Here is a 26,163-nt window from a genome sequence, read left to right as displayed (position 1 = left end):
ATTTTACCCACACAGAGCAGCCCTAACACAAGTTCCTGTTTCTCTGAAGAGGCTGGGCAGGCTATTCCACTTCCTGAAAAAGTGCCTTTTGTAGACAAGATTTAAAACTCAAAAAAGAGAGGAAGGAGGCAAACCTAATTGCTGTGCATTGGGCGCACCATGAAAACTGAATAAACCCTTGAAAACTGAATACACCACTCCTGAGGCATTGGCAAGCAGTGGGGTTAGGAGTCATGATTAAGGTTTTTCTGCATACCAGGTAGATGTTGTGTGCTTGTGGAATGCCTGAGGAGAAATTGTGGAATGGACTGAACTTTGGTGCCTTCAGCATGAAGCAGCCCTGAGGAGTTCAGCTCTAGTTTTGGACTCATGGCAATTCCTCCTGTCCCCAACCCTGTGTTTTCAGAGCACAGCCAGAGTTTGTGTAGTACCTAGTCCTGCTTTCTGGGTGGCAAGAACTCCAGGCCATCCTTTGTTACAACATGGCTCAAATAATGCTAATTGAAGGGGGGGGGAGGATTTAAAACCATCAAGAACCAGTTCCTGTAGGGACCCCTGCTCAAAATGCAGCTGACCAGTTATAATTCCCTTTTGCTGAGGTATTTTGAGATCTAAATCCTGGCTAGTCTTTAATCCATTTAATGAGAACCATATTGATTATATGTCATTCTGGTTTCTAAATCAAAATGCCTTATAAAAGCCTCAGAATATCAATCCAAACTTTTACCATTATCTGCCAACTTATGGTCTCATTTAAGCAATCAAATATGTTTGACAAACTGTCTTTTCTCTAAATCTGTATCAGTATTAGTCATATTTACATGTTTCATTCTCTATCAGCTTTTTTATTATTTTCCCTCTGACGTAGAATTATCCTAATGATCCAATTTAATAACTTGAAATATTGACATAACAGTAGCTTTTTCTAGTCCTCCAGAATTCCTCCACTGTATCAACATTGATTACAGCAGCCAGCCAGATGTTCAGAATTTCCTGGTGGGATGTTCAGATAATTCCAGCTGAAATATCTAGGACAGATAGCAGCTGGCTGCTATTTAACATTGTTTGGGGATTAAAGGTTGATATATTAACCAGTGTATCTTCACAACACTGCTGCAAGAGTTGCAGTCAGAACCACCATCGTGTCTGAAATCCTCCTTTCCAAATCTCTGTCCTCACATTTAAATTTTTGGGTTGTTTTTGGCCATGTCAGCAACCCCAGAGACTGAAAAAGGGAACACTACAAGCATGTCGTATATGACACTGAAAAAAATGCTGAAGAAAAATGTAACTCATTGGCACTAAATTTCCTGAACTTCCAGCAGTTTCAGTGGTACTGATGAACACATCCTTAGTATAAACCTAATAAATGCAGGAAGGTTAATTAATTCATTCATTCATTCAGAAATCACCTATTCAAAGGAAGTTTTCATAAAAGTTCAAGGAACATAAAGGTTCAATAACTAAAGTAAATAGCATAAACTTACTGAGATATATTTTTATATGTATCCAGGATGTGTTCAGCCTGAATTGAGCTTAAGGGTTTGTGCAAGCACTAGAGAGCAGATGAGGCAGATTATGTTGTCATGAAGAGAGCAAATTCATGAGAAAAACAGCAAGCTCAAAGAAAAACACAGTAAAAAGTAGTGAAATCCCTTCAAAAAATGAGTGAAAATTAGATTGTGTAAATTTCATAATAATGCATTAGATATGAAAACAAAGATTCAGGCTAAATGAGGGGGGGGGGGAAATCATAATGGGGAAGATGCCAGATCAGAATTTGTCTTTGGCTGAGGGAGAGGGACTGATGAAAACACAAGATAGCATGGCCAAGATCAGAGGATCAGTAAGAGTTTGAAGAGAACTCAATATTCCCAGTATAAATTGCTCTGTGAAGGTGCACACAGAAGGCTGGTATATGTTTTCATACCAATAAGTTGTCCCAGGTGTTTTTCTGGCACTGGGCCTGATAATTCAAACCCTCTGTCTAATCGAGATCAAATTAAACTACGACTCTGGAAATCTTCTGCCTTCTTCTGTCCTTTCACAACAATGTAAATTGGGCATCAGCAGATTCTCCCTATTCTAGATTACCCTTTCAGGCATTTTTGAAGGCTGTCAGCTCTGTCCATGTCATTGGAGTTAGGCAGGACCCACATTCAGTGTGGTTATTCCTTAGGAGGACTGCCAGGCTTCAGGAGATGCTACATTTGTTACATTCTTCCGAATAAGTAACATCCCAAATAGATTAAACCCATTAAAATAATGGGAGCACATCAGGAATGTGCAATCTAATCCAATATCTTGCTATAACTGCAGCAGATGGCTGCTTGCCAAAATTTTTACATGTGATGTAGACTGGCCTATAGCAACATTCTAGAAAAGAGAATAAAGTTACTGTTTATTCTGCTGCTGGTTTCAAGTGATGACTTCCTTTTCTACACTCATGTAAAAAAAAAACTTAAAGGAAATATTTTTAATTTGCATAAGCTATGATTTATCAGAAGCATGAAAAAACTATTATGTATTAAAAAACTTTTTACATTACAGTTAATTTGTTCAGATGCTTATCCACATCAGGCCCATCAGTATCCAGACAACAGGATCCACCCATTCCTGTCTCATGGACATTTATACTCTCACCAAAACAAGGGGATAAAGGATGCCTCATTGTTCAGGTCCCTCACTAATATACGTAATACAGGTACAGCTTCATACCAGCAAGGAATTAAAGTTAGGGAACAGAATCTCTATGGATAAAACATCTGAAGGAATTCCAGTTATTCTCAGGTAATTAAGTTTTCTTTCTCCACAGGTATCCTCATTTAAGGAGTCAAAATGCCCCTTTGGTTCTCTTCAACTTACACAATAAGCTCACTTAAAATAATAATAGTAATATTAGTAGTAATAATAATAGTAATAATAGTAGTAGTAGTAGTAATAATAATAAAAAATAATAATGGTGCTGAACATGCACCACAGCAGAATCTTATTAGCATAATTTTTTCCAGGAAAAACATTGGTACTTGCAACCCCTCTTTATCTGATATAGATTAGGAATTTTTTTTTTTTTTTTTGGAAGCATAAAAATGCTTTATAAAGCCACTTCAGGGCATTTTCAGATCTTCTTCCATTTTATTTTACATTCTATAAAGACACATCATTTCTATCTCTAAGATACATAAGGAATGTACAGTCTAAACTGCCACAATATAGAGAGGAATGCAACATAGCTTAATATTGCATTTACTTCACCACAAATTGTAGGTGTAATCTATAAAATGCTCTTTGTGCCATAATGAACTTCATGATGACATAGAGACAGTAAGAATAATTCATTGTTGATGGGAATAAAATTTAGTGCTAACAGCTAAAATTTGTCTAAAATTCCCTACTCACTGATATTAATTCTTTTGCTAAGTATATGAATTACATCATCTTCTGAAGCGTCCAACACCTCCCAATGTCTCAAGAATGCACTTTCTTAAGATCTAGAAAGGCCCACATAGATTGAAAAATATTTAAAATACAATCAGATTTAGCAAACTAACTTAAGATAATCATATTTTTAAAAAAATTTTTGGCCACTGCCTCTGCATTTGTTCACCATCTGACAATTAGATTCTTATCTCTGGCAAAGGTTCAAATCTTGTCTATTTTTTCAAGAGGATTCTAGTTCTCTCAACAAATAAAGAGACTCTTTCTGGTGGGAGATGAATTATGGGTGAAACTCATTTAAAATAAAAAGGTTTTAATATTTACTGAAATAAAGGAGTTGATGCCTCCAGTTCCTGCTGTTTGAATGTTATTATTTCTATAACTGCACATTTTCTTCCTGGTATTTAAAGTTTCCATATCAGACCTCTACTCTAGTCCCAGTGTTTAAAAAATAGGTTCAGAAAGGATCTCCATAAGTTCTGCAGTTCACTCATCTGGTCCACTAACAGTTTTACAAAAAGCTGTTTTCCAGACTTTTTTTTTTTTTTTTTTTTTTTTTGCACTTTCGTAATAGCCCAAGACAATCTATTTCAGTGAGTCAGAGCCCTCTCAATCCTTGGACAATCAGTCATGTTTGAGCCTTGCCACCTAAAGGTGTTACTTCTTGTCCTAAACACTATAAACACTGAAAGCATTATTCTGATTACTCTTTGAAACAGTCTCATAAGGTAACCTTAGAATATCTCACTCAAGTCTGATTTTCTCTAGACTAGAAATAATCTTGTTAATTAATTATATCTTTCTCCTTCTCTTCAGGCCATGTCATCAGCCCCACTGGTCTGTACTGTAATTCTGTAAATCTGTCTAAAGGACAGGTATTTTTCCTGGGGTGTGGCATCTGAAATTAGAAACTCTATTTTGGTAGTGACTTGGTTATGATGAATTGAATAAAATGACTACAAACCCATTCTCAAAGACAGAGAGCCTTACTTATGACTATATATAGGAGCAAGTTTTCACATCTGACAGGCACAGGGGACAGAATCTGCACTCTGCTCCTCATGTGCAATAATTACTGTCAACCCTATCCTCAGTATTTTTGGTATGATACCTGCATTTTAGGCTAAGCATTACCTTTTGTTTTATATGCAATTAAAATTAAGATATTTTGATCTCACTCAAGGTGCAAAGGGTTCTGCTGATCCAGAGAGATGAGTCAGAAGTGACTCATCACCTGTTTTTTGGCAGGATGTTTAGAACATGGACAAACCACAAGGTGAACGGTAGGGATCATTTGAAACACCGTGGTCTCTCACCAGTACTTAAATGTTGGTTTGGTAAATATAATCTTTTTTTTTCCTTCTGAAACCTCATAGATAAACCAGCAAACAGAAGGTTTCACCCCACTAGAAGATTTTTACACTATGAGCTTCCACAGATGCCAACATTCTGCCAGGGACCAGAGCCTGTGTAGCAGAACCTACCACAGCTGCCTCCTGTGATCTCTTGAAGTCCAGAAATCACAAGATGACTCATGGTGCACAGATTCCAAAAGAAACCTTCCTGTCAAACATTTCTGGTTGTGTTGTGCCCTTCTAAAAGGGTGTCTGAAGTGTCACACAGAACCAAGTAGGTCAAAATCACTTACACACCTAAAGCCAAGTGCAATGGAATGTTTATCCTGTAGCAGCTTGGTCCATCAGCTCTCTTTCCTCTAAAAATGTTTTACTCCTTCTCATTAAGCAGAGGACAAATAAACTGATTGCTTATAGCCCTTTTAAACTAAGATCAGACAGATAGCAGTTAAAAATAGTGTTCTTTTGTCAGCTTCATTCCTGAGAAGCCACAGTATAATTTCATAGCAAGTTAAAGACTTACTTCAGAAGATATTGCAAAAAAAATTCCTCATTGGAGAAGTGAAAGTAATTCATTACCTCATTTGCCTTAACATAGACACGACTGAAGCAGCACATTGTCCAGAGACAATTCTGAAGAGAGCTGGAAGAAAAAAAGCAAAATAAATACTGCCTTGGTCATACTTCTTGTACCTCATTTAATCAACTTTATATATTTGTTTTCACTCATTTCATTTTTATTGGCCACTGAAGGACCAATTGCCAAAAACTTCTATCACAGCTTAAGTTGCAATGACTGCATCATTATTTCCATCACTATTTTAATTTCATTTCTAAAAATCCAAGTATTCTTGCTTGATAAAGACATACTGTTTCTATAGTATTTTGAACACAAACTGGCCTGAGACTATCAACAGTGTCTCTCTTTTGAATATCTTTAAGATATTTGTGTGTCTGTGCCATCGTTACCCTCTTGTTTCCAGTTCTCATCATCCAAGCTAATTCCATCCTCTTAGTCCAAAATATCTCTCAGGCTGGGATTCCTGCTCTCACACTCACCAGTGTATGAGACACTTACAATTCTGCACATCTCCAGTGTTTTTTTGGACAAAAGGAGAAGTGCTGCCATGTGAGCGTAGGAGCCACAGAGAATCACAGGATGGGTCAGGCTGGGAGGTACCACAGGGAGCATCTGGTCCAATCCCTGTGCTCCAGCAGGGCCACCCCAGAGCACATGGCACAGGACTGTGTCCAGATGGTTCTGGAACATCTCCAGTGAGGGGGACCCCACACCCTCTATGGGCAATAACACACTCTGGATTACCTCAAACTCTGTCTGTTCTTTCAAAGGATCCAGAAGCCAAGATTCAACTGCATCTACACCAGGAGCATGCACCAAAGCTGAAACTTTGAGCTCTTGAATTCTGCTAACTCCTTTTGCTGATTCACCTGCTCCTGGTTGTGGTTAAAACTGGATGTAAATACAAAGAAATAGTTCTATGCACAGAGCAAATGAAGTCTTACACAAACTTTGTTACTCTGGACTTACCTTAAGCAATCCCAAACCATTCCTTTAATTTTGAACCTTACACTCATCGTTTAACTTTGTCGTGGAGAACATGAAGAGGTCCTAAGTTATTAATTTTGACTTGTTTAGCACCTCCTCCACATCCAGAGGACTCCAGGAAGCACAGAGAGAATTTTGCCTTTATAGAAACTTGGTAGATCTAGTTCTGTGTGTATGGGCGCAAGTAATGCAACACACGTAGGAAAAGAAGGCAATGAGAAGATGGGAGACTCAACTTAAACCTGAGAATATTATGCATAAAAGTTGTATTTCTGCATGGCTTAAACTTCAGTGTAGGCTTATTTGGTCCACTTCTTGGGGGGGGGGGAAAAGGAAAAGAAAAAAGAGGTAGTGTTGCATTAGAAAGTGTTTTAAATGTGCTCCTTTTTGTGGTTTTCAGCCCTACTCAGCATCCCCTGGCAGCTGTGAATTACTGAAGTGTGATCACAGATTTAAGAGTGATATGCCTTATATGGAGAGATGCTGTTTTGGACAACAGCTCAACCAACATTCAGAGGACCATCCATTACCATTTTTGAAAGATTTAAGACAACCTTCAGTTACAGCCACATTCACTTCAAACACTCCTTGAACCAGCCTTTGTTAGTTTTTTTTTCCCAGTCTTTTCCCTTTGCTCTTAGAATAACAATTAGTCACATACTGTGCACACATTAAAAAAAAAAAGGCATTTTAAAGCAGATTTAGAACACATTCATAATTAAATGAATCTTTGAAGCAATCTATTATAAATATCTAATTGGAAATACATATTAGCATTACAGTTTATTAAACACTGAGGGTTTGCTGCTTGTCACTGGATTTTAAAATTGCTTCAGTATTCCTAAAGAGTTTAAGAGAAACCTGAGATAAGAAAGTTGCTGGCAAAGATGTCACCACATATTAGTCCCGCCAATGCTCTAGTAAAACATAAAATCTTAATTTTTACCTTGTTATACTTTTGTTAATTTTTAAATAATGACATTTTAAGGGAAACTAAAAATGGAAACTTGTAATGTAAAATAACAGAACAAACTTTAGACAAAATAATTAGTATCATTTTTCAGACAAAGCAAAATGATATTAAACAATATTAAAATGATATTTGATGTACACAAACACTATCTAAACACAAAATGCTGAGAATACAGCATACTGAATCAGAATTTTTCTACATTAACTGTCAGAATATATGACCAAAGAAATGTCAAATACCAGGTGTATGATCACTAAGTGCCAGCTTCAATAGTGCAACATTTTATTAATGACAGAAATATCTGGTTTAACACTGCTCATGTTACAAAAAAATGCAGTGACAGCGATAATGGCAGCAAAGGGGGATTTGGCACTATAGCAAAAGCACATTTCAGTGGTCTTTCAAGTGCATCAACAAAAGGCTTATTAGTGAAAAGAGCAAAAAGAAAAAAAAAGCCCAAACCTTTCAGTTATTCAAACTGGCCAATGAAACAGCAGAAGGAAAATCTGTGTAAAATAGTGTAATACAGTTTGCACAAGGTTATCTTTTTTTTTTTTTCCAAGTCAATTGATGCAAACACAAATATGCTGAGACACATTTAGAAATAGCACACGTGCATTTGGGTTTTATTCAGTTCAACTACACAGCATTTAAGGTTCAGTACTAAAAGGAACACTTTTAAAAACAGGCTTATCTCTGGCTTGCTTACCTGTAGCCTAATTTTCAACTTGTTTGTTTGTTTACAAATTAGACCTACAATGGTAGGGTTTCTAAAAATCCATTGGGGTGGAATGTGTAAGTTTGTTATTTTAAAACTGAACAATCTAAAATGTGGTACAGTACAGTGATTTTTATCTTGTATCAGGCTTTACACAAAGTTTCCACCTTCTGGTTTCCATATGTGTATTTCAGGATGTACATCAAACTTGAAGGCAATAAAAGCTGCGTCTGTGATGGAAAAAATGTGTGGGGCAAATTAAAATAGCCATTTTGCAACAGTAGTTTATGTCTTAAAAAAAAAATCTTTAATTCTCCTAAAGCTTTACATACAAAGAATAAATGAGATACGATCTTATTTCCTTAAAATTTAATATGGGAAATGGGTGCAAGATGAAAATCTGTGATGTGGTTGACTTGTTTTCAAAGTGAACCTGAGTAAGGGCAGGAAATACAACATTATTTATGAGTAAAAGAATAAAATTCCTTCATAATTTAAGTAGCTGAACAGGTTTTTAATGTTCTACCACAAAACAGCAAGGCAACAGATGAGAATGGCCTTGTAGTCAATGAATTATCATGAACATCCACTGCAAACCTGAATATTTTCTGCAAAAATAAAACATCAGATTATGCACAATAATAAAAAGCATCAGAAATAGATGCACCTGGATTTTCTTTCCTCTTTTTAAACCACAAATATCAGAATTCAGCACTTCTGTCACAGTCCTTGAACAGTTGCTCTGAGATGACTACATGAAGCACACTACTGCACTAAGTAGACACCCCACAACAGGCTTGCACTGCAGCAGTAACATGGTTTTCATGTAGGCACAGACTTTTTTTCTCATTCATGTTCAAAAACAACATGAAATAAGCAACTCAAGACGACATTAGGATTCATCCCGCGGTTCCTGGTTAGCGAAAAGTTCTTGCCACTTTGGTAATCAAAGTTCAAATCACTGAATGTTTTTTTAAAAACTGCAGGTACCTCAAGGAAAAGAAGAGTTCCATACTCAGCAAGGCAGCATTATATCAGGATATTTTATACCAACTAAGGCATAAAGAACTTTGCATCAGGGTATACAATACTCAATCTCTGAATAAAGTTCCGTATTCTGTGTGTGGCGAAAGTGCATAGGAGTGGGATTCCACCAGAGCACAAAGAATCCTCTCACAGTATTAAGGCCTTTCGATTTTATGTGTGTGAGCTGGAGTCAGCACAGTGGAAAAAACAGGCTGTCATCACACTGGACACCACTGGAGCTCCCTTAGCACGCCTTCTCTTCCCCTAGCTGTCGTTCATCATCTTCATCAGCTTCCTCAATAACCTGAATATCATCTGCTTGAGGTAAAGATGAGATTTCAGTCAGCAGTTTGGCTCCTTCTGTCTTGCTTTTCTCTTCCTCTTCGATCGCTTTCTTCCATATTTTGTGATTTTCACTGAGGTGGTGTATTAGCTGGCAAAATATTCGTCTACCTTTTTTTCTTTGAGTTTCTGTAAAATTACAAGCATATTGGATTGTTTGACATTCTGAGTAATTGTATTTTACACATACAAAACCAATGGCACATGGCAAGCAAGATGTACATTTCAGTGAGGCACATGGATGATTATTCTGAATATTTAAACAGTGGCATGGCAAAAGATATCAACAAGTTACTGTTTTAAATTGCAAATCTCCTGGCAGCAACAAAATTTTTGTTAAAAGAGGAAAATTTATGAAGCAGCAAAATAACAAATGCTACAAGATTTCTACAGCACAATTTCAACTGTCACTGCTACATCTGAAGCTACTGAAGGAAACCAAGCACAAACTGAAACACAGAAACTTACTTAAAATAAGATCATCTTCCATTTCTTCATCATCACTCTCTAACTGTGCACCATCATCATCTTCAGTGCTTTCTGCATCCTCCTCCTCCTCTTCATCAACCCACTGCCCTGGAAGCAACCCAGCTGCATTGTAGGAATTACAAAGGGGGCCAACTATGTGAGTGATGAAAGATTCCTGCAGCTTCGCCAGCTGGGGAGACGAACGATCCATGAAGGGGCTTATAGGTAATCCAAGACTTGCTTCCTCATCACCCTGAAAAAAAAATGAAAAAACTTAGCAGAATTTCTCAAAAAATTGGCTTTAAATTCTTATTATTCTTATTTTAAAAATTACTTTTAATGAACCGAGTAATCTCCAGCTTCCTCAGGAGGGGAAGCACATGGAAAGGCACTGATCTCTTCTCTCCAGTGAGCAGTGACAGGGCTCAAGGGAATGGCATAAAACTCTGTCAGGGGAGGTTTAGGCTGGATATTAGGAAAGGGTTTCTCACCCAGAGGGTGTTTGGGCACTGAACACTCCCCAGGGCAGGGCTCACAGCACCAGCCTGACAGAGCTCAAGAAGCTTTTGGACAATGCTCTGAGGCACAGGACATGATTTTTGTGATGTCCTGTGCAGGGATAGGAGTTAGGCTTTGATGAGCCCTGTGGTCCCTTCCAACTCAGGATATTCTGTGGTTCCATGAACCACCACATGGATTGTATCCTTTTACTGGGGAGAATAATTGTACTGTATGGACTAAGTGAATGAAAGTGTAATTAGGCCAATTTAAAATAAAGACACTTTATGGCTCAGACTTGCACAGTCCATAATCCTCCCTCCAGCTTTGCTTGTGTTTGGATGGAGAACTAGTTCTACTGGAGCTGCCATTCCTCTGCCTTTACAGGATGGCTTCAGAGCAGGCAGACTCAACTTCAACTGCTGAGCTGATGAACAAAGTGGCAAAGTTATGAGCCATAGCAAGGCATGCTGGTAATGACATCCCCTGCAAGGCCACAGGAGAATGAAATGAGTTATAACATCCAGAGTGAAGTGGTTTTTTTCCCTCCATTTTATAAACTGGAGAAGAATAACACTGAACACTTGCTCATTGAAAAATCTGAGCTGTAATTACTTATCTCAGCATTTCCATGGACCTGAGAGCTTTAGAGCTGAACACACAGTTTCAGTCTTGTGGATTTTGAACATATTCTTTCACCTAGAAACACATCTGCAAACCCAGCTTCTGCAAGTGGAAGAAGTTATTTTGATTTATTATTATCATGCTAAAGAAAGAAGCTTTCCCCCTCAAAGATCCCCTAATATCTGAAAAATGGAAAATACTGGCTGGGAGCTTGTTTTCTAACACAATTATTAGAAACCAAAAGATCATGCTAGTAAGCTAGCTGTGAAAATAAATTTCAGTATTCAGAATGAGAAGATGGGAATACCTTACCCAAAGATTTAAAACATCTTGTAAAGTTTAATTTAGTTAAACCACTGGTAAAACAAAGTATTACCTACCTATCATTAAAAAGAGAAAATTGCTCTTTCCATACCCACCTGCTCATAAAATTCATTGACAATGCCTTCAGTCCATTTCAGGTGCAGGTCTCTGATTTTGGCTGGGCCATTGATATCAGCCAGTTTGATGCATATCTGACAGGCCAGCAGGCGATCGTTCTCATTGCTCCACTCTATGCCATTGCTGTTCATGTCATTGACCTGGGGCAGGCACAGACATCCAGTTCAAACCATGGGTTTATCAGACAACCTACAAACCATCTGCAGCTGGTTTGTACAAAGGAAATGCTCTACTTGCATTTTAATAGCTTAAATTTAAATAATATAAAACTTTAAATGCAAGTAAGTAAAACTAACAATTACTGAGAGGCAATGATAAAATCTATGTATCAAGACCAGATCAGTGCAGACACTAAAGTGGAACAAACCTTGGCATTAAATTCTGCCAGGAAATCAAAATGCTTCTTGAGGTCTGTGGCAAGGATTGCTTCAATCACTAAGAAACGAAAGCGCTTGAACTCCACGTGATCGAGGTTTGATAAAAAGTTGTATTCTGGTCGTGATAAGAAAAGATTCCAGGCAGATGCAGCATGGTGATTTTCTAGGACTGATCTGTCATTGTAGAGAACAGCCTACAGGGAACAAAAAACCCAAGCAAGGAATCATAAATTACACTGGGAAGTTTTAAAGTTATCATTAAATATTCTGGAATTTCAGAGCTAGTCAGAAACAACATTGGGTAAAAATAAAAAAATAAAAATTATGTTTTGTCATCTAGTTTTGGGGTTAAAGTGACACAATAATTACAGATGAGGGAACCCACCCACCCCCAGACTTAACAATTACCAACACTCTTTTTTTCTTTAAAAGTCTTTAATGATGTGTTAGTGACAGCTACATTCAGACTGTAGGCACACATATAAAAACCACTTAAGACTTTGCACAGTGTATGTGTGGAGCAGTGTGTGTTTTATGTCACACAGTGATGTAAAAAAAAAAACAAGAAAAAATAAATCTGTGTTTTTAATTCCTCTTAATAATATTGGAAAATCAAAAGCGACAAAAACCCCAACCCAACAAAAACCAAAGAAATAAACAAAAAAGCACAACAAATAAAAAACCCCACTAGAAAAAGGACTCCAAAACACATAAGAACTGTCATAATGGAAAATGGTGCAAATTATCACTAGTTTTCAAAGGGCTATGTTTAATGCTAATGCACAAATTTTAACAGCAAACAAGCTAACTAAAATATAAAAATAGTAGCAGATTTTACAGCTTCCATGTTTCTAAAAACACCCTATAAAATAATTCAATATAGATTAAACAGAACTTGAAAATAACTTAATTTTGCCAGTGCTTTTTGCCATTTTTCAAGGAATGCTTGCATTTTTGAGACCTGGTGATGGACGTCTGTGTGGTTTGGTGTTGTCCCTCCTTGTATGCTGTTTTCAGCAGAAATACATAAGTGCCTACATCCTAAACTCCTTTGTAATAAGGAGTTCATGAAAACTAATTGGAAAGTTCATTTTCAAAGCCTTTATCTCCTAACAAGCTGTACCAGTTTCTGATGTATTGTTATTGTTGATGTTTTTATTATTATTTAAGTTTCTCGTCTGTAACTTACTAAGACAACCAAACAGCCATCACAGTTGATTAACAGACCTAGGGCCAGCTCTCTATGCAATAATCCTTTACTCTATCCTGCACTGGTTTATGTTGTTATTTTCAGTTTTGCAAATTGAAAGTTGTTTCTGCAGGCATACACAACCAGTACATACAAAAGACATCAGAATTTAACAGGAAAGAAAAATAAAAATATTACACATGTACAGTACATGTTAATTTCCCCATTTCTTAAATCAGGCCTTAAATACTTCAATCCTAAACAACTTACTTTAGAGATATAGAATAGAAAAAAATTCTTTATACTGATTTCAGACAGCAAGAAGTGATTTTCTGTGTGAAGAGGTTCCTACCTGAGGTGCATTTGTGGCCACCAGAAAAGCATTTGTACGTCCAGGATGATCATAGTCGTGCATGGCAGCTGCTACATACAAGGCCATCAATTCCAGAGCAGGAATGTTGGAAGCCAGGCAGCCATAACTGTCATCAGTAATAGGACAGCTTTTTGAAGAAGTGTAGATGACTTGAACTGGGGCAATACCACTGGCTTCATCTAAAAAAAAAAATTCAAAGTACACAACCAGAATATTTTTTAGAATAGTGTTTCATTCGTATTTGTAAAACATTACAAATGTGTATAAACAGCCAGACACTGTTGCAAGCACAGTATATTTATCCTTGCTGTCATGAAGCTGAATAATTGTCAGACTAATACTTTAAAAAAGAAAATTAATGATAATTTTTATAGATCAACAATTTTGAAGAAAATTTGAAGTGCCATTGAGTTGCAAATTTGTAGCACTAACAGAGCATTCTATTGCTTGTCTCCAACCTGAATTTGTCCAAGAAAAAAATTAATCATAACCTCCTTAGTATTTTTATAATTTTCCCAATTCTTGAACTTGCAAACCTACAGGAAAACTTGGACGGGGGCAGTGGAGACTACTGCAAAAAGAATTAACACCATTAATTTAGAAATACTTGCATGATAAGAAGATTCACAGTTTTATTATCATCTTTCCCATGGACAAAGTCACTACTTTAAAAAAAAAGGAAAAGAAATAGCACTTATTTCATCAATGCATAATATCAAAGGAACTCCTTTGCCTTAATAGAATAAGTAAGGATTAAAAGCCTGAAAATATTTATACTGGAAGAGTTTCCAAGCAATAAGATTATAATTTCTTATTTTAATTTGTCTTTTTTGTAGAGGAGAATAAAATTATTGTTATCACTTTCTCCAGTTAAACCAGTTCCAACCCATTTAACACTTGGAGAAAGAAAAGGCAATAGGGTGCAATCAATATATTGGATAAAAAGAGAAAATCCCAGCCCTTTAAAAGCCATATAACTTGTGTCTTGTCTTTTTCTACTACATACTTAAAACAGAGTTCTTGATTTTATTTTATGTGAAATACAAACCATTTAGCATCAAAGTGTATGTTTCCAATCCTTTTTTAAATCCTTGACTTATAGGATACAATTAGGTAAAAATTACAAATTCTAAATTTAAAGTTTGTTCTATGAAGTCCCAGACAACACAAAAGCAAGCTTCACTGGAAGTACCTTCACACAACATTTGAATTTGGAGGTACTATTTCCTTTTCAGGGATGCTCTTATGCAGTTATTGTTGGGGTAGTCACTTCAGTGTTTGAAAGTCTGCATGTGATACCTAACTGAAAATTCTAAAATAATTTTTATACTAAAGCCATTAATAAGAACTTCAATTAAGTTAAATACTTTGGTATTTTTCCTTTGGTCTATTTAACTTTCCAATAAAGTTAAGAAATATTAGCCTAATGTATTTCAAATGCTAAAAATACCCTGACTATGGCAGAATACAGAGGTTTCATTCAGCATAGAAAATTTATTAAGTGAACCAGTTTTCTTGGCTAACAAACTAACCATTACTCATCTACTAATTTTTCTAAAAGTCAATTCTATGATATTTCTGAGTGGTGTGTGCTTTGTGATTTTTTTCTACTGCATTATATTAAAGTACCAAAAAAAAAAAAAGTGAGTCATAAGAATAATTCTATATTTTCTTCCAGAGTAATTTGGTTTATCTGCTGTAGTTTCATTTTAACATTCTTCAGCAAAACAAAAACAGCCTGTGTGAATACACACCTATTTCACTCTCCAGGATGTGCTCACTACGGATTTGCTGGAATCCAGGAATGGGCCGTGTGGTCAGGTACCACACTGCATGGAGAACATCCGTGGCATGGATACGATTGTGATCTGAAAATCAGCAAGATACAATTAAAAATTTGTTATCTGAAATGGCATTACATGGAATAATAAAAACAACAAAAAAAAGAAATGTACAAAATGTACTAGAAGTGAGATTTTGATTAAATCTAAAAGGAAAAATAGAATTTAAAATGTTAGTGGTAGATGTATGTATCACTGAACATTTTTAAGAAGGCAGTTAGATACACAAACAGTGTCTGTGTACACTTCATCCTACCTGGGCCTCAGGAAGGGATTAAATGGCCTTTTAAATCAATCATGGTGAGAAACAAGCGTGGCCTGCAATCTGATACCTACAAGCACCCGAGCTGGGCAAACATCTGTGGAGTGGGGAAGTGTGGTTTTTTGTTTTGTTTTCCAATAAATTTGGCTCCCTTGCACAGGCAGGTGAATAACTACCATCAAAATTCTCTATTTTCTCCTTATTTTGTTAAGGACCTCACCCAAATTTCTGTTAAATCAGCAACTATTCTCCCATTGACTTCAGTGTGTTTGATTCAACCACTAATTCAAATTCTTTAAGATTATCTTCCAACTCCAAATTAACAAATTCACTTTTAGAGTCCACCCACTTTGTCCTGCAATCCTTTAGACCCATTCTAAGCTCTGTCAAATGCATTCACTAAACACACACTAAGGTGCCCAAAAATACAGATGCCCACACCAAAGGAGAGCCACTGATAACAAAATTCCACATGTAACCAGGGAGAACTTACAGGGAATATCCCGGTAGCCATTTTCCAGCGCACAGAAGTAATTCATAAATTCTTGAGTGGGGATCTTGAAAATTTCAAACAAGCCAGTGTCTTGAAACAAGGTATAAGTAACCTAAACAAAATTTAAATTAATTTAAATCTGAAAGTCTTGAATACCATTGCATGTCCTGCTTTTTCAACTTTAAAAATATTCTTGTTTTTAAAATTGTACTTGCCAACAGACATGGACATCACTGAAATTCCACTAAAGAATTATTGGAATGCTATTGCCATAGAGATATATTTAATATATTTTTAGCACAAAAACGTGGATTTTTATGATCCTCTCAATAAAGAATAATAAAAGCTTTTATGTCATTACTGATAATTCTATGCACAATTCATTTGTAATAATTTACCCCAAAATTTTTTAGAAGGCTAAGTAAGCCATGCTTTATCCCATTAATGACCTAAAAAGAAGAAATTTACATTCAGACTTATTATTCAGAACTTCAAATTATTTAATTAAAACAGCAAAGTCATTAATAATAAAACAAAGCAAAGAGAAACAAACAACATCAGTCCTCCAAGTTGTTTTGAGACTTTGGCAAAGTGATGCTATTTCTTCTATTTATTATGATTTCTCTTGAGTGTTTTTAATAAAACTAGCTGGTAAATGAAGAAGTATTTCAAAAAGGTACTCAGAACTTCTATATATGTATATAGACCATATATTATTATTTACATGTAGAACTCAGTGTACTTCAATGCCTAATCCCCCCATCACCCACAGCTGCAAATATTTTAAAAAAATTTAAAACAAGTCACTGCTACTCATTTTTATAATCTTTTTTCCTAGACACAGGAGAGGAACAAGGAGTTCTAAAGCGTGGGAGGTGCTCAGAGGAACAGGAGCTGCAAAATTAGGGGACATCACTCCAGGGTGGAAAACTAAGATACTGGAAATAAAACTGTTTAGCGGTCAGATCAGAAGCTCCATGATTGCTAAATCCACTCTAAAGAAAGAGGCAGAAGCTTCCAGATGACCTTGATGAATGGGACAAGCTGGGGAAGAGCAAACAGGATCCTATTCTTGCACCTGCCAGCAGGACTGGCTTCAGCAAACATGGAAATGCATGGAAATAAATCAGAAAGAGATAAAAGGGATACTACATGCAGAAAGCAGAATGGAAAAAAACTCCACTGTTTGTAGGATCAAGAGGCAAAAGGCTGCCTAAAAGATCACTTCTCTTCCCCCACAGGTAGGGCAGAAATATTTTACTGAAATAGAGAAAAAAGTAATGGTTGCCAAGCAGAGTAGTAATTCTGAAAGCAGGAGATAATTCTGCACAGGAAATTATGGCAAAACCTCATCAGTGTGAGTCTATTTACATTGAGAACGAAATTCAGAAAAACTGGAGCATGTTCTCTATAGATAAACCATTTTTTATGGTTTACAATGACATGGAGTACATGAGAAGTCATATTTCTGCTTTTGAAGATATTCACATAAATGCAATTTCAAGTATATTCACATGAATGTTGACTGCAAAATTTCTCCATGGTTTAAATAAAGGACAGCTTTACCTACCCTCCCTCATATAATAAAGGACAACAAACCTGGCTGAGGATCCTTCCAGACTGATCTCCCATTTCTTTTACAAGGTCAAAAACTTGGAAATTCCAATTGCTCATCTTCTCCATCAGTGAATCATGGTCTAATAACATTGTTTCTAATGTAGAACTCTGTTCCACCTGTATGAGATTAAGATACTTTATCATCTCTAAAATAACAATGAAAATTAATTTATCAGTTGTGCTGGCAAAAAAAGCCTTGAAAACGATAAATCATTAGCGAATTTATTGAATGGAGCTGCAACTATGGCTATGAGAAAATCATAAATCAATATCACAAAATAGCACACTTAAAGGCTTGAGTTTTCCTGTTTTGGGCAGCAGATTCTGGGGCTGTCTGAGATAGTGCTAAATTTTCCTTCTTATTTTTTTTTAGACAAGATGAGTTAATAAAAAAAGCAAAAATATGCATAGGCTAAAACCAAAGATTTACTGGGCTTTAAGAATATGTTAACTGGACAAGTTTTAAAAACACCTGCTGTATAAACCCAAAATGTTAATAGCACTGTATTGAACATTCATTTCTGTGTTTCACTGCCACTGCTGCATCTCTCGTGAAATTCCAAAAGAAAATATTAGCCAGTGTTTGAGCATACTCTCTCAACATTAAATCTACACAAATCAATATTAATCAACAAAATCAATACAACCACAAGCTTTCCTGTCATTTGCTAGTGACATTTATGCAAGACAAACAATTGTTAAACGAAAATTTGAATTCCAACCATGCACCGTAACCCTTTAGAAATTACTATTTTAACAACATAAAGGTCTCTTCACAGCAAGTTAGAAATGATAAAGAAATAGTGGACTGAGAAAAGTTATTGCAGGGGGTTTTTTTGGCAATTACATGCTTACAAGCAGTGTATTTTGTGTTTGATCGATCATTTCCTTCTTTTCATCTTTCCTCTTCTCTGTATGGTGGAAAGATTCTTTGGAGACATTAGCACTTGCAATTTCACCTTAAAGAAAACACACAGAGAAATACTATATCAGTAACTAATTTGTAAATTACTACTGTCTAATAATTTTTTAACTGATCATTTGTCACAGAAATATAAGTAATAGCTTGTTTCTAAGCCATTTTATTTAAGAAATATGCAAAAAAAGTCATTGAGGATAAAATTTATTAGACAAAACCTATTTGAAGATTAAGAAAAGCTATAAACATAGCTTTTATTTTAAAAAAAGTGATTAGTTCAGCTTAGTAAAGCACTTGTTTGATACATGGAGTACAGAACTATAAAGGTATTAGTGGAAGCCTGTTTTAAAATTCTTACTAGGAAGCAGGCAATATTTCATCTTATTTTGATTATTCTAAAACACAAAACAAAGTAAAATGCATACATAGGTTAAAATATAGGAAAAAATTATACAGAAATAGTGAAGTTTTAATTTAACTGGCTTGGGGGAAGAAAAAAAGCACTAAGTTATATTAAGTATTTGTCTATTTTGAAATCTCACCTGATTTTCTCTCTCTGTATTCTGCAAAGTCTGGTTCTGGTATTGGAACAGGCTTGAGTATCTGACGTCCACAGCTTACAGAATACATGAAAAATATTTACAACATTCAGTAACTTTCTTCTTTTGCTACTGCTGTCTTCTACTGAAAAATATCTGCAGATTACTTTTTTTAAAAAAGCTCGTAAAGGTTCCTTCAACAACTGACCAGAGTATTTTCTCCTAAACTTGGCACACATAGATTTAGTCTGTCCTTAGATAATAACCAACCACCACCTCTCCCAGACTTAGACCCCTGAATTATTAAAGCAGAGCTTATAACTAAGAAAGTATTCAGAAACACAGAATCCAATTCCCAAGTAAGAAACCCTCCTTTTCTAAAATTCCACAGAATATTGTTCCTCTACAATAACAGCTGCTGAGGAGGATGGGCCATGTCAAAGCACTGACATAGATTCAGCATTCTTTATTCCCCTCTGGATAACACAGTTACAGATTATTAGGAGATTTATGCCCATTTTTTAATCCTAGTAGGGGCACAGGTCTTGATTTTTTGTTTGTTTTTTTTTTCATTGCATTCTTTTCAACCCATACAAAACGACTGAAATGATAACAGAGTTTACAGTACCTGCTACACATATAACCTACAGGTGTTTTAACTGCCTGCTGCAAATCTGGAGAGCTAGGTGGGTGTCCTGGAGGCTTGTGTATATTAATGCTTGGTTTGGTGAGGAAATCAGCAGTGTCAGGGAACTCCACAGGTGACCAGTTGCTGAAAGCCCCGCTGGAGACAGATCCATGGCTTGGTGAGCCCACGGGACTCAGGCCAGGAGAAGCACCTTCCAAAATAAACATGACATGGGGTCCAGATGACAATAAAGTCGTTGCTGTTTACAAAGAGAGGATTTAAACAACGAGGGACATGCTGAAGTTATTTTAGTGCTGTGTTTACATGAAAAGACCTGTGATGTGCCATCCTGTTACTGTACAAATGGCATGATCCTACCTGCTCGTCTGGGAGCCATGTGATGAGCCAAGGTCACAGAGGATGATCTTTGCTTTGGTATTGTCAGCAAGTTTGCACCAAAAGACCCATTTGAGTGAGATCCTTGGCTGAAAAGGAAACAGTGAGGATTTTTTTTTTCATTGTTTCTTCATTTCTCTTCCATTTTTATTTAATAAAATGCTTTTAAAATAGCTACACCGCCCTGTGACAGGCCCACCACCATTCAAGAAAAATACTACAAAGCTGTCCAATTCAAAACCAGCTAGAAAATACATGTCAATTACATGAAATAAAAGCTGCTGTGTACTGACAGCAACAAAAAACTTAAAACATCCTAAAATGATGCAGTAAATATGCTCAGATTATGTGTGACAGGTTTTAGCTTCTAACATGCTACTTTTCTTGAATATTTGAAGCAGGCTGTTTCCTAACAGATTTGAAGATTGATCATTTTGGAAATACGTAATTGAAATTATTAAATAATTAAAAATTAATTCTGTGTTTTTTGAATAATTAAAACCTTACACAGCCACATAAATTTTGCATATTCAATTAGGTGTTTTATTTATAATAAACTTAAAACTGAAGCTGTTTTTGACATCAGTGTTTCGCTTCGCTGGCCAAGTCCTTCAACTCGATTGCTCAATCCTGCCATCTGCTGTTCCAGAGACAAAATTTCACTCTGTGGTTTAAAATCATATTTCTAGGGAACAAAACTGTAATATGCAATTAAAAATAACTATAGTGTTTACTTCAAAGTGAAAATAGTTAATGTAAAACTATTTTTCTTCAGGAGGGGAAAATAGTATTTACCAAAACAGATTTAATCTTTCTTAAGGGATGGCAAAAAAAATCCAATGCAGAAATAACACTTGATCTCCCATCACTAGTTTAAATACATGAATATGAAAAATGAGTTCAAGAATAAACATGGATTTATTCCTGTGTACCTCCAACTACAGGAAAGGGCCCAGCGGAGGCCATAAGATGATGAGGGATCTGGAACATCTCCCATCTAAGGAGAGGCTGCAGGAGCTGGGCCTGGTTAGTTGAGAGAAGGCTGGGAGGGGATCTCATCAATGTATATAAATATCTCAAAGGAGGGCTAAGAGGATGGTGCCAGACACTTTTCAGTGGTGCCCAGCAAGAGGAGGAGCAGCAATGGCCATAAACTAAAACATGAGAAGCTTCACCTCAACATGAGGAAGAACTTTACATTTCAAGTTTGTGTTTGAATGAGAAACCAAATTAAAAATCTGCATACAAATAAAACAGAAGAGCTGCTTTTGAATAGTAAGGAAAGTGAGGAAGCCCTCTGAAAATGTACACTGAGACTGCAGCAGGAGGGCTGAGTATCAAATTGAAATCCCACAGTTGCCAAGGTTAAAGCAATTTCTCTGGTCCCTGGTTATTTCCAGTGGATACAACTGGGGAGGTTCATCTGGACACCAACAACCAGGTCAGCATGAAAATATAATGTTTTAATGACTACTACTGCTTGTATTAGAATCTTCAATTGTAATTCATACACAAACCACAATTAAGTTTAACAATGTAAAAACTTAAAGATCATCTTTTATTCAAAGGAGAAAAAACACTGAAAGGGACAAATTATTCAAGCAGTTCATTTTAATATTAAATATAATGCTGATAAGTAAATTCTTGGGCATGTGTATATAAATTCCCATCTACTACTAATAATTACCAGTTATCAGCATAACTCACATTTTCTTTTCTAAAAATGCATGTTATACTTTGCTTATGACCCGTGTAGAACCATTTAAAGAAAAAAAAAAAACAAACAAAAAACCCAAACCAAGTAAAAAACACAAATAGACAGCCAAACAAAAAACCAAAACAAATCAGCAAAGCCCACAAAACAAGAAAAGCAAAACCACACACATTTTTACAGATTTGAGAAATAAAGATGTACTCATTTATACATTTAAATAAAATTAAATGTGTGAATTTTCACTAATATACAACATTATACAAAAAGGAAAAAAAACCCATTCATCTTAATCCTAATTCAGAATGTTATCTTGATTCTGGAAATAAAACCTCTATTTGCACCATATTTACTAACAAGTAGAGAATAGATTACTACCTTAATTTATTTTGAAACTTGCTTGATGGAGGAATAATAAACCTTATAATGGAGGAATAATAAACATTGTAATACCTACAACAGTGGCTACAAACCACAAGAAAGTTGTCTCACCTTTTTAATTATGCAAGGGTATATGGAAGTTGGCAAGTGATACATAAGGGAGGCAGTCAGAGTCTAGTTAGAGACTGGTTTGTTTTGCAATCATGTATGCTGGACTTTTTTTTCATTTCCTACTCAAGTTTATATCAAGTTCTACTTACTGTGACAGAGCACACTATTTAACCTCGGAACAACCTGATTTCCACTTAAGATCAACCTGAGTTACACAGCATAGTACATCATTAACTTTTCCAGTTTATGCTGGCAGAATTTGGAGCCTTAATTCACAGGACTTTACATCCAGTCCTTCTGCTGCCAAGTTCCAGCATTATTATTGCCCTTAAAATGCTGTTCAGTGCTTACCTTGGTGTGTTATATTCCTGATGGGATCTCTTGCTAATGCTGCTCCTTTCCCATCTGGATGATGCTGATTCCATAGATGACAAGCCAGAAACTCCTGAGGATCGTCTCAGCTGTGGGGTTGGCAGGCTGCTCCTGCTACTTAATCCCTGTTGAGTAATTTGACCGTGGTTAAAATCCATGCAAGTAAAAGCAGATGTTAAAATTTTATTTATGGTTTGTAAGGGCTATTTATTGCTCATTTTTATAGCCAAACAGCTGATGTGGTACCCTACCACAGGTATGGTCTCTTACTCCAGGTGGGGGTCTCCCAAGGCCAGGAGATAAGAGATGTGCACACTCTGGGGTTTGCCTAGACAACTTTTACTTGCCTTGACTGTGAAATCTGTTAAAATCATGACTGTTAATAACAGCAGAAACCCACCCATCTGGAAAGCATTCTACTGTCATCCACTGGGAGATCTGGGGACAGTTCTAGGGACAGTCCTGATGGAAGTGGAAACTGTTTCTGTTGCAGAGTAGCCTTGCAATGTTTTTTGTCTCAATTTTTTTTTTTTTCCTGAATACTGGGCAGTTCACACTTCCAAGAAACCCACAGGGAAGGGTCAGCATTAGATAAGCAGTTATGACTCGCCCAAGGTCTGAAGCCCATTTACATTCTTTTCCCTGTTTTTAATTCCTTTCCTATAGAGGAAGACAGGCAGCTCACCCCTGAATCATGGAGTGGTCTGTGTTGGAAGGGACATTAAAGATCCTGAAGTTCCACCCCACCATGCCATGGACAGGGACACCTTTCCCTAGACCAGATTGCTCACAGCCCCACCCAGCCTGGCCTAATACCCCACCTAATCCTGCCCTCTTTCAGTTTGAAGCCATTCCCCCTGTCCTGTCACTACTTGCTTGTGCAAATTCCCTCTCCATCCTTCCTACAGGCTCCCTTCAGGTACTGGAAGACCACAGTTGGGTCACCCCAAAGCCTTCTCTTCTCCAGGCTGAACAATCACGGTTCTCTCAAACATTCCTTGGAGGAGAGGTGCTTCAACCCTCTATCAACCTGATGACCCCCTAATCAACGTGAAAATTATAACTGAACACACTTTGGAAGCCACTCAGGGAGGAGAAATAAAGATGTACATATCCACAGCAAAAAACTATGGAGAGATCTTTTATATTTCAAGTCAGGGAAAGAGAGAGTGGGAACCTTCCAAAATCATCCATATTGAAGAAATACTTTCATAATATTTTCTTTGCTGCGTTTTAACCTGGATTTTTTCCTCATATATCTGTTTTTTAAAAACAAAAGGAATCTCTCTTTTGCAGTATCACACATAGCCCAATATTTGGGCTTACTCTTAAACGCACCAAAGCCAAAGAATTATTGAATGATTGTGGCAAGCACTAGAAAACTTTCTATACAGGAAGTCTCCAGAACTTGAGGAAAAAGTTACTTTTTAGGAAGGAAAAAAAAGAGAGCAGCTGTGAAAAACCATAATATTTCAATCTCACATACTCTTTATAACTGGTCTCCATTAATGAATATTTTTCATTTCACACTGTTTTGACTAGCTATAAAGAAAATTTTAAAAATCAAAAGGTATGCCAATCCTTAGCAGCTTTTAAAGACATCCACAAAGAAAAACATGCCGAATTACTGTGATCCCTGTCCAAATTGATTTCTGCAAATATCCATGTGACATTACAATGAATTTCATACTGAAGTGGTTCTGCAGGATCTTCCACAGAGTAACCTGCAGACACTGAGTTTTTCCCCCCAAAAATATTGTTCCCAACAGACATTTCACAGGCTGAATCAGGCTCCAAAACACTAAACCAACCAGACGATCAGTTTGGGCCAAGTTGCCCACTTCCTGGAAATGTAAACAACTACAGGGCATGTCCCAGAGCAGCCTCCACAACAAATCACCTCAAGCTGTCAATACGGGGCTGGAATTATTAGCTCAGATGCTCTGCTGTTGAGTTTCTATATAATAAATTTTTTCCCACCACATTCTTTAGCATTTCATGTAGTAACTACACTCTTGCTTTCACTTATTAACCCTGGATAATAGAGAAGCGACAGTAGATTTTACACTGGTCTCATAAAGTGATTTGCTGAAGAAAAGGAAGGGACACTTTTCCTTTTACATAGCTGATTTGCTTCTGTGTGATGGCTGGTTTGCTGTCCACAAGAGTAAATTTCTTGGGGGAAAAAGGTCAATGAGAAAAACCACACTGACAGCAATGGTTAGATAAAGAATGTAAAAGAATCAAGAACAGCCATGTTTGTCCCATATCATGAGACTATAACACCTTCAGTTTATATTTGCTGTTATTTTGAGGAATGTTGTGGTCAGGGTGCAGACCAGTGCTTGTACTGTCTACCCATCTAACACTTGAATTTGCATTTTGGTACTTATCTCCACTTCATCCAATGTGTTTTCACAGCTGCTCCCTTTTGACCTCAAACATTGTCCACGGGTACCCACTAGAGAACCTGCTATGCATACAGGAGCATTCCTTCTAGATGAATTTTCCCTTATCTATTTTTTAAATCGCAACACACGCTCAAATGCAAATAAAAGCTGTTAGACCTTGAGCAGCTTCCGGTCTTTTTCAGCAGGATCCTCTATTTCAGGACAGGGGAAGAAGCCAGGGAAGGGAGTGAATGGGCTGGCCTTTGGCCTGCACGCTCCTGAGACAGCACCGATGAGGCTGTTAATGCTTCGAAGGGAGGAGACCACGTGTGGGGGCAGGCACGGGTCACTCAGGAGCTCCGTGAGCAGGTTCCGAGCCTCGTTCAGCACCGAGAGATCCGCTCCACTCCCACTGCCAGCGCTCTGCAACACATGGAAACGCTGAAAACTATCGGCGTGCCAAAACACTTCACGCTATTCTCTGTTTAAAGTATCGTGTGCATTGCAAATTTAGCAAAAATAAAATTTTTTAAAAAATCAGTGCTACACAATTTCTTTTAAAGAAAATATATATTGACATTCAGACAGCAGTGTCTACACAATAAAAAGAAATCCACAATTCAACATTATCTTTCAGCTTCCTTTTCTCTATTTGAAATCTGTTGGCAATTTTTAAATCTCACTTTCATTACTTTGTCTCAGCATTAAACTTACTATTCTTTCTCTTCCAACAATATCAACACATTTTGGCAGTCAAACTGTTAGAGCCCCTTACAGAGGTACAATTTCCACAACCTCATAATTTTTATTAACCCTGACTCTACTGAAAGAAGTTAGAAAAAATTTATCCAAACAGAAGTGATTCATTTTAATTTTGCATAATTCTCTGAACAGGAACAAGAAGAGCTTACTACAATATAAGAGACAAAGGGAAAAAATAGGTAAATACAGCATCAACATAAGAACTGAAATTTGACAGTTTGAACAGTTTTGATATCTGTACTCAAATCACATTTCACAAAAAAAAGTAAATTCATAATATACTGACCTGGTAATAGGGCTTGTACCATTGCTTCAAATCCCAATCCCAAAGTATCATCTGTGAACATTAAAA

At 36.6% G+C, this 26,163-nt stretch overlaps 1 protein-coding gene across 1 annotated transcript in view; it reads right to left on the bottom strand.

The window, feature by feature from the left end:
• Positions 1-7,578: 7,578 nt before the first annotated feature.
• Positions 7,579-26,163, bottom strand: part of PDE3B (phosphodiesterase 3B) — an 82,500-nt gene continuing 63,915 nt past the window's right edge. Inside the window, exons 2-16 of the mRNA XM_063158528.1 lie at positions 26,098-26,148; positions 25,227-25,472; positions 22,639-22,784; positions 20,067-20,173; positions 19,689-19,899; positions 19,064-19,137; positions 18,458-18,561; positions 17,585-17,719; positions 15,986-16,097; positions 15,144-15,257; positions 13,369-13,568; positions 11,818-12,021; positions 11,429-11,590; positions 9,888-10,140; positions 7,579-9,548 (exon numbers count right to left, since the gene is read on the bottom strand). Of these exons, the coding sequence (XP_063014598.1) occupies positions 9,322-9,548; positions 9,888-10,140; positions 11,429-11,590; positions 11,818-12,021; positions 13,369-13,568; positions 15,144-15,257; positions 15,986-16,097; positions 17,585-17,719; positions 18,458-18,561; positions 19,064-19,137; positions 19,689-19,899; positions 20,067-20,173; positions 22,639-22,784; positions 25,227-25,472; positions 26,098-26,148 (2,346 nt within the window). The 3' untranslated portion in view covers positions 7,579-9,321. The remainder of the gene's footprint in view (positions 9,549-9,887; positions 10,141-11,428; positions 11,591-11,817; positions 12,022-13,368; positions 13,569-15,143; positions 15,258-15,985; positions 16,098-17,584; positions 17,720-18,457; positions 18,562-19,063; positions 19,138-19,688; positions 19,900-20,066; positions 20,174-22,638; positions 22,785-25,226; positions 25,473-26,097; positions 26,149-26,163) is intronic.

Source organism: Melospiza melodia, chromosome 6, assembly GCF_035770615.1.
Source record: "Melospiza melodia melodia isolate bMelMel2 chromosome 6, bMelMel2.pri, whole genome shotgun sequence".
In the NCBI taxonomy this organism is placed as follows: domain Eukaryota; kingdom Metazoa; phylum Chordata; class Aves; order Passeriformes; family Passerellidae; genus Melospiza; species Melospiza melodia.
The sequence above is the reverse complement of the archived record's forward strand: the minus strand, read 5'-3'. Positions and strand labels throughout refer to the sequence as shown.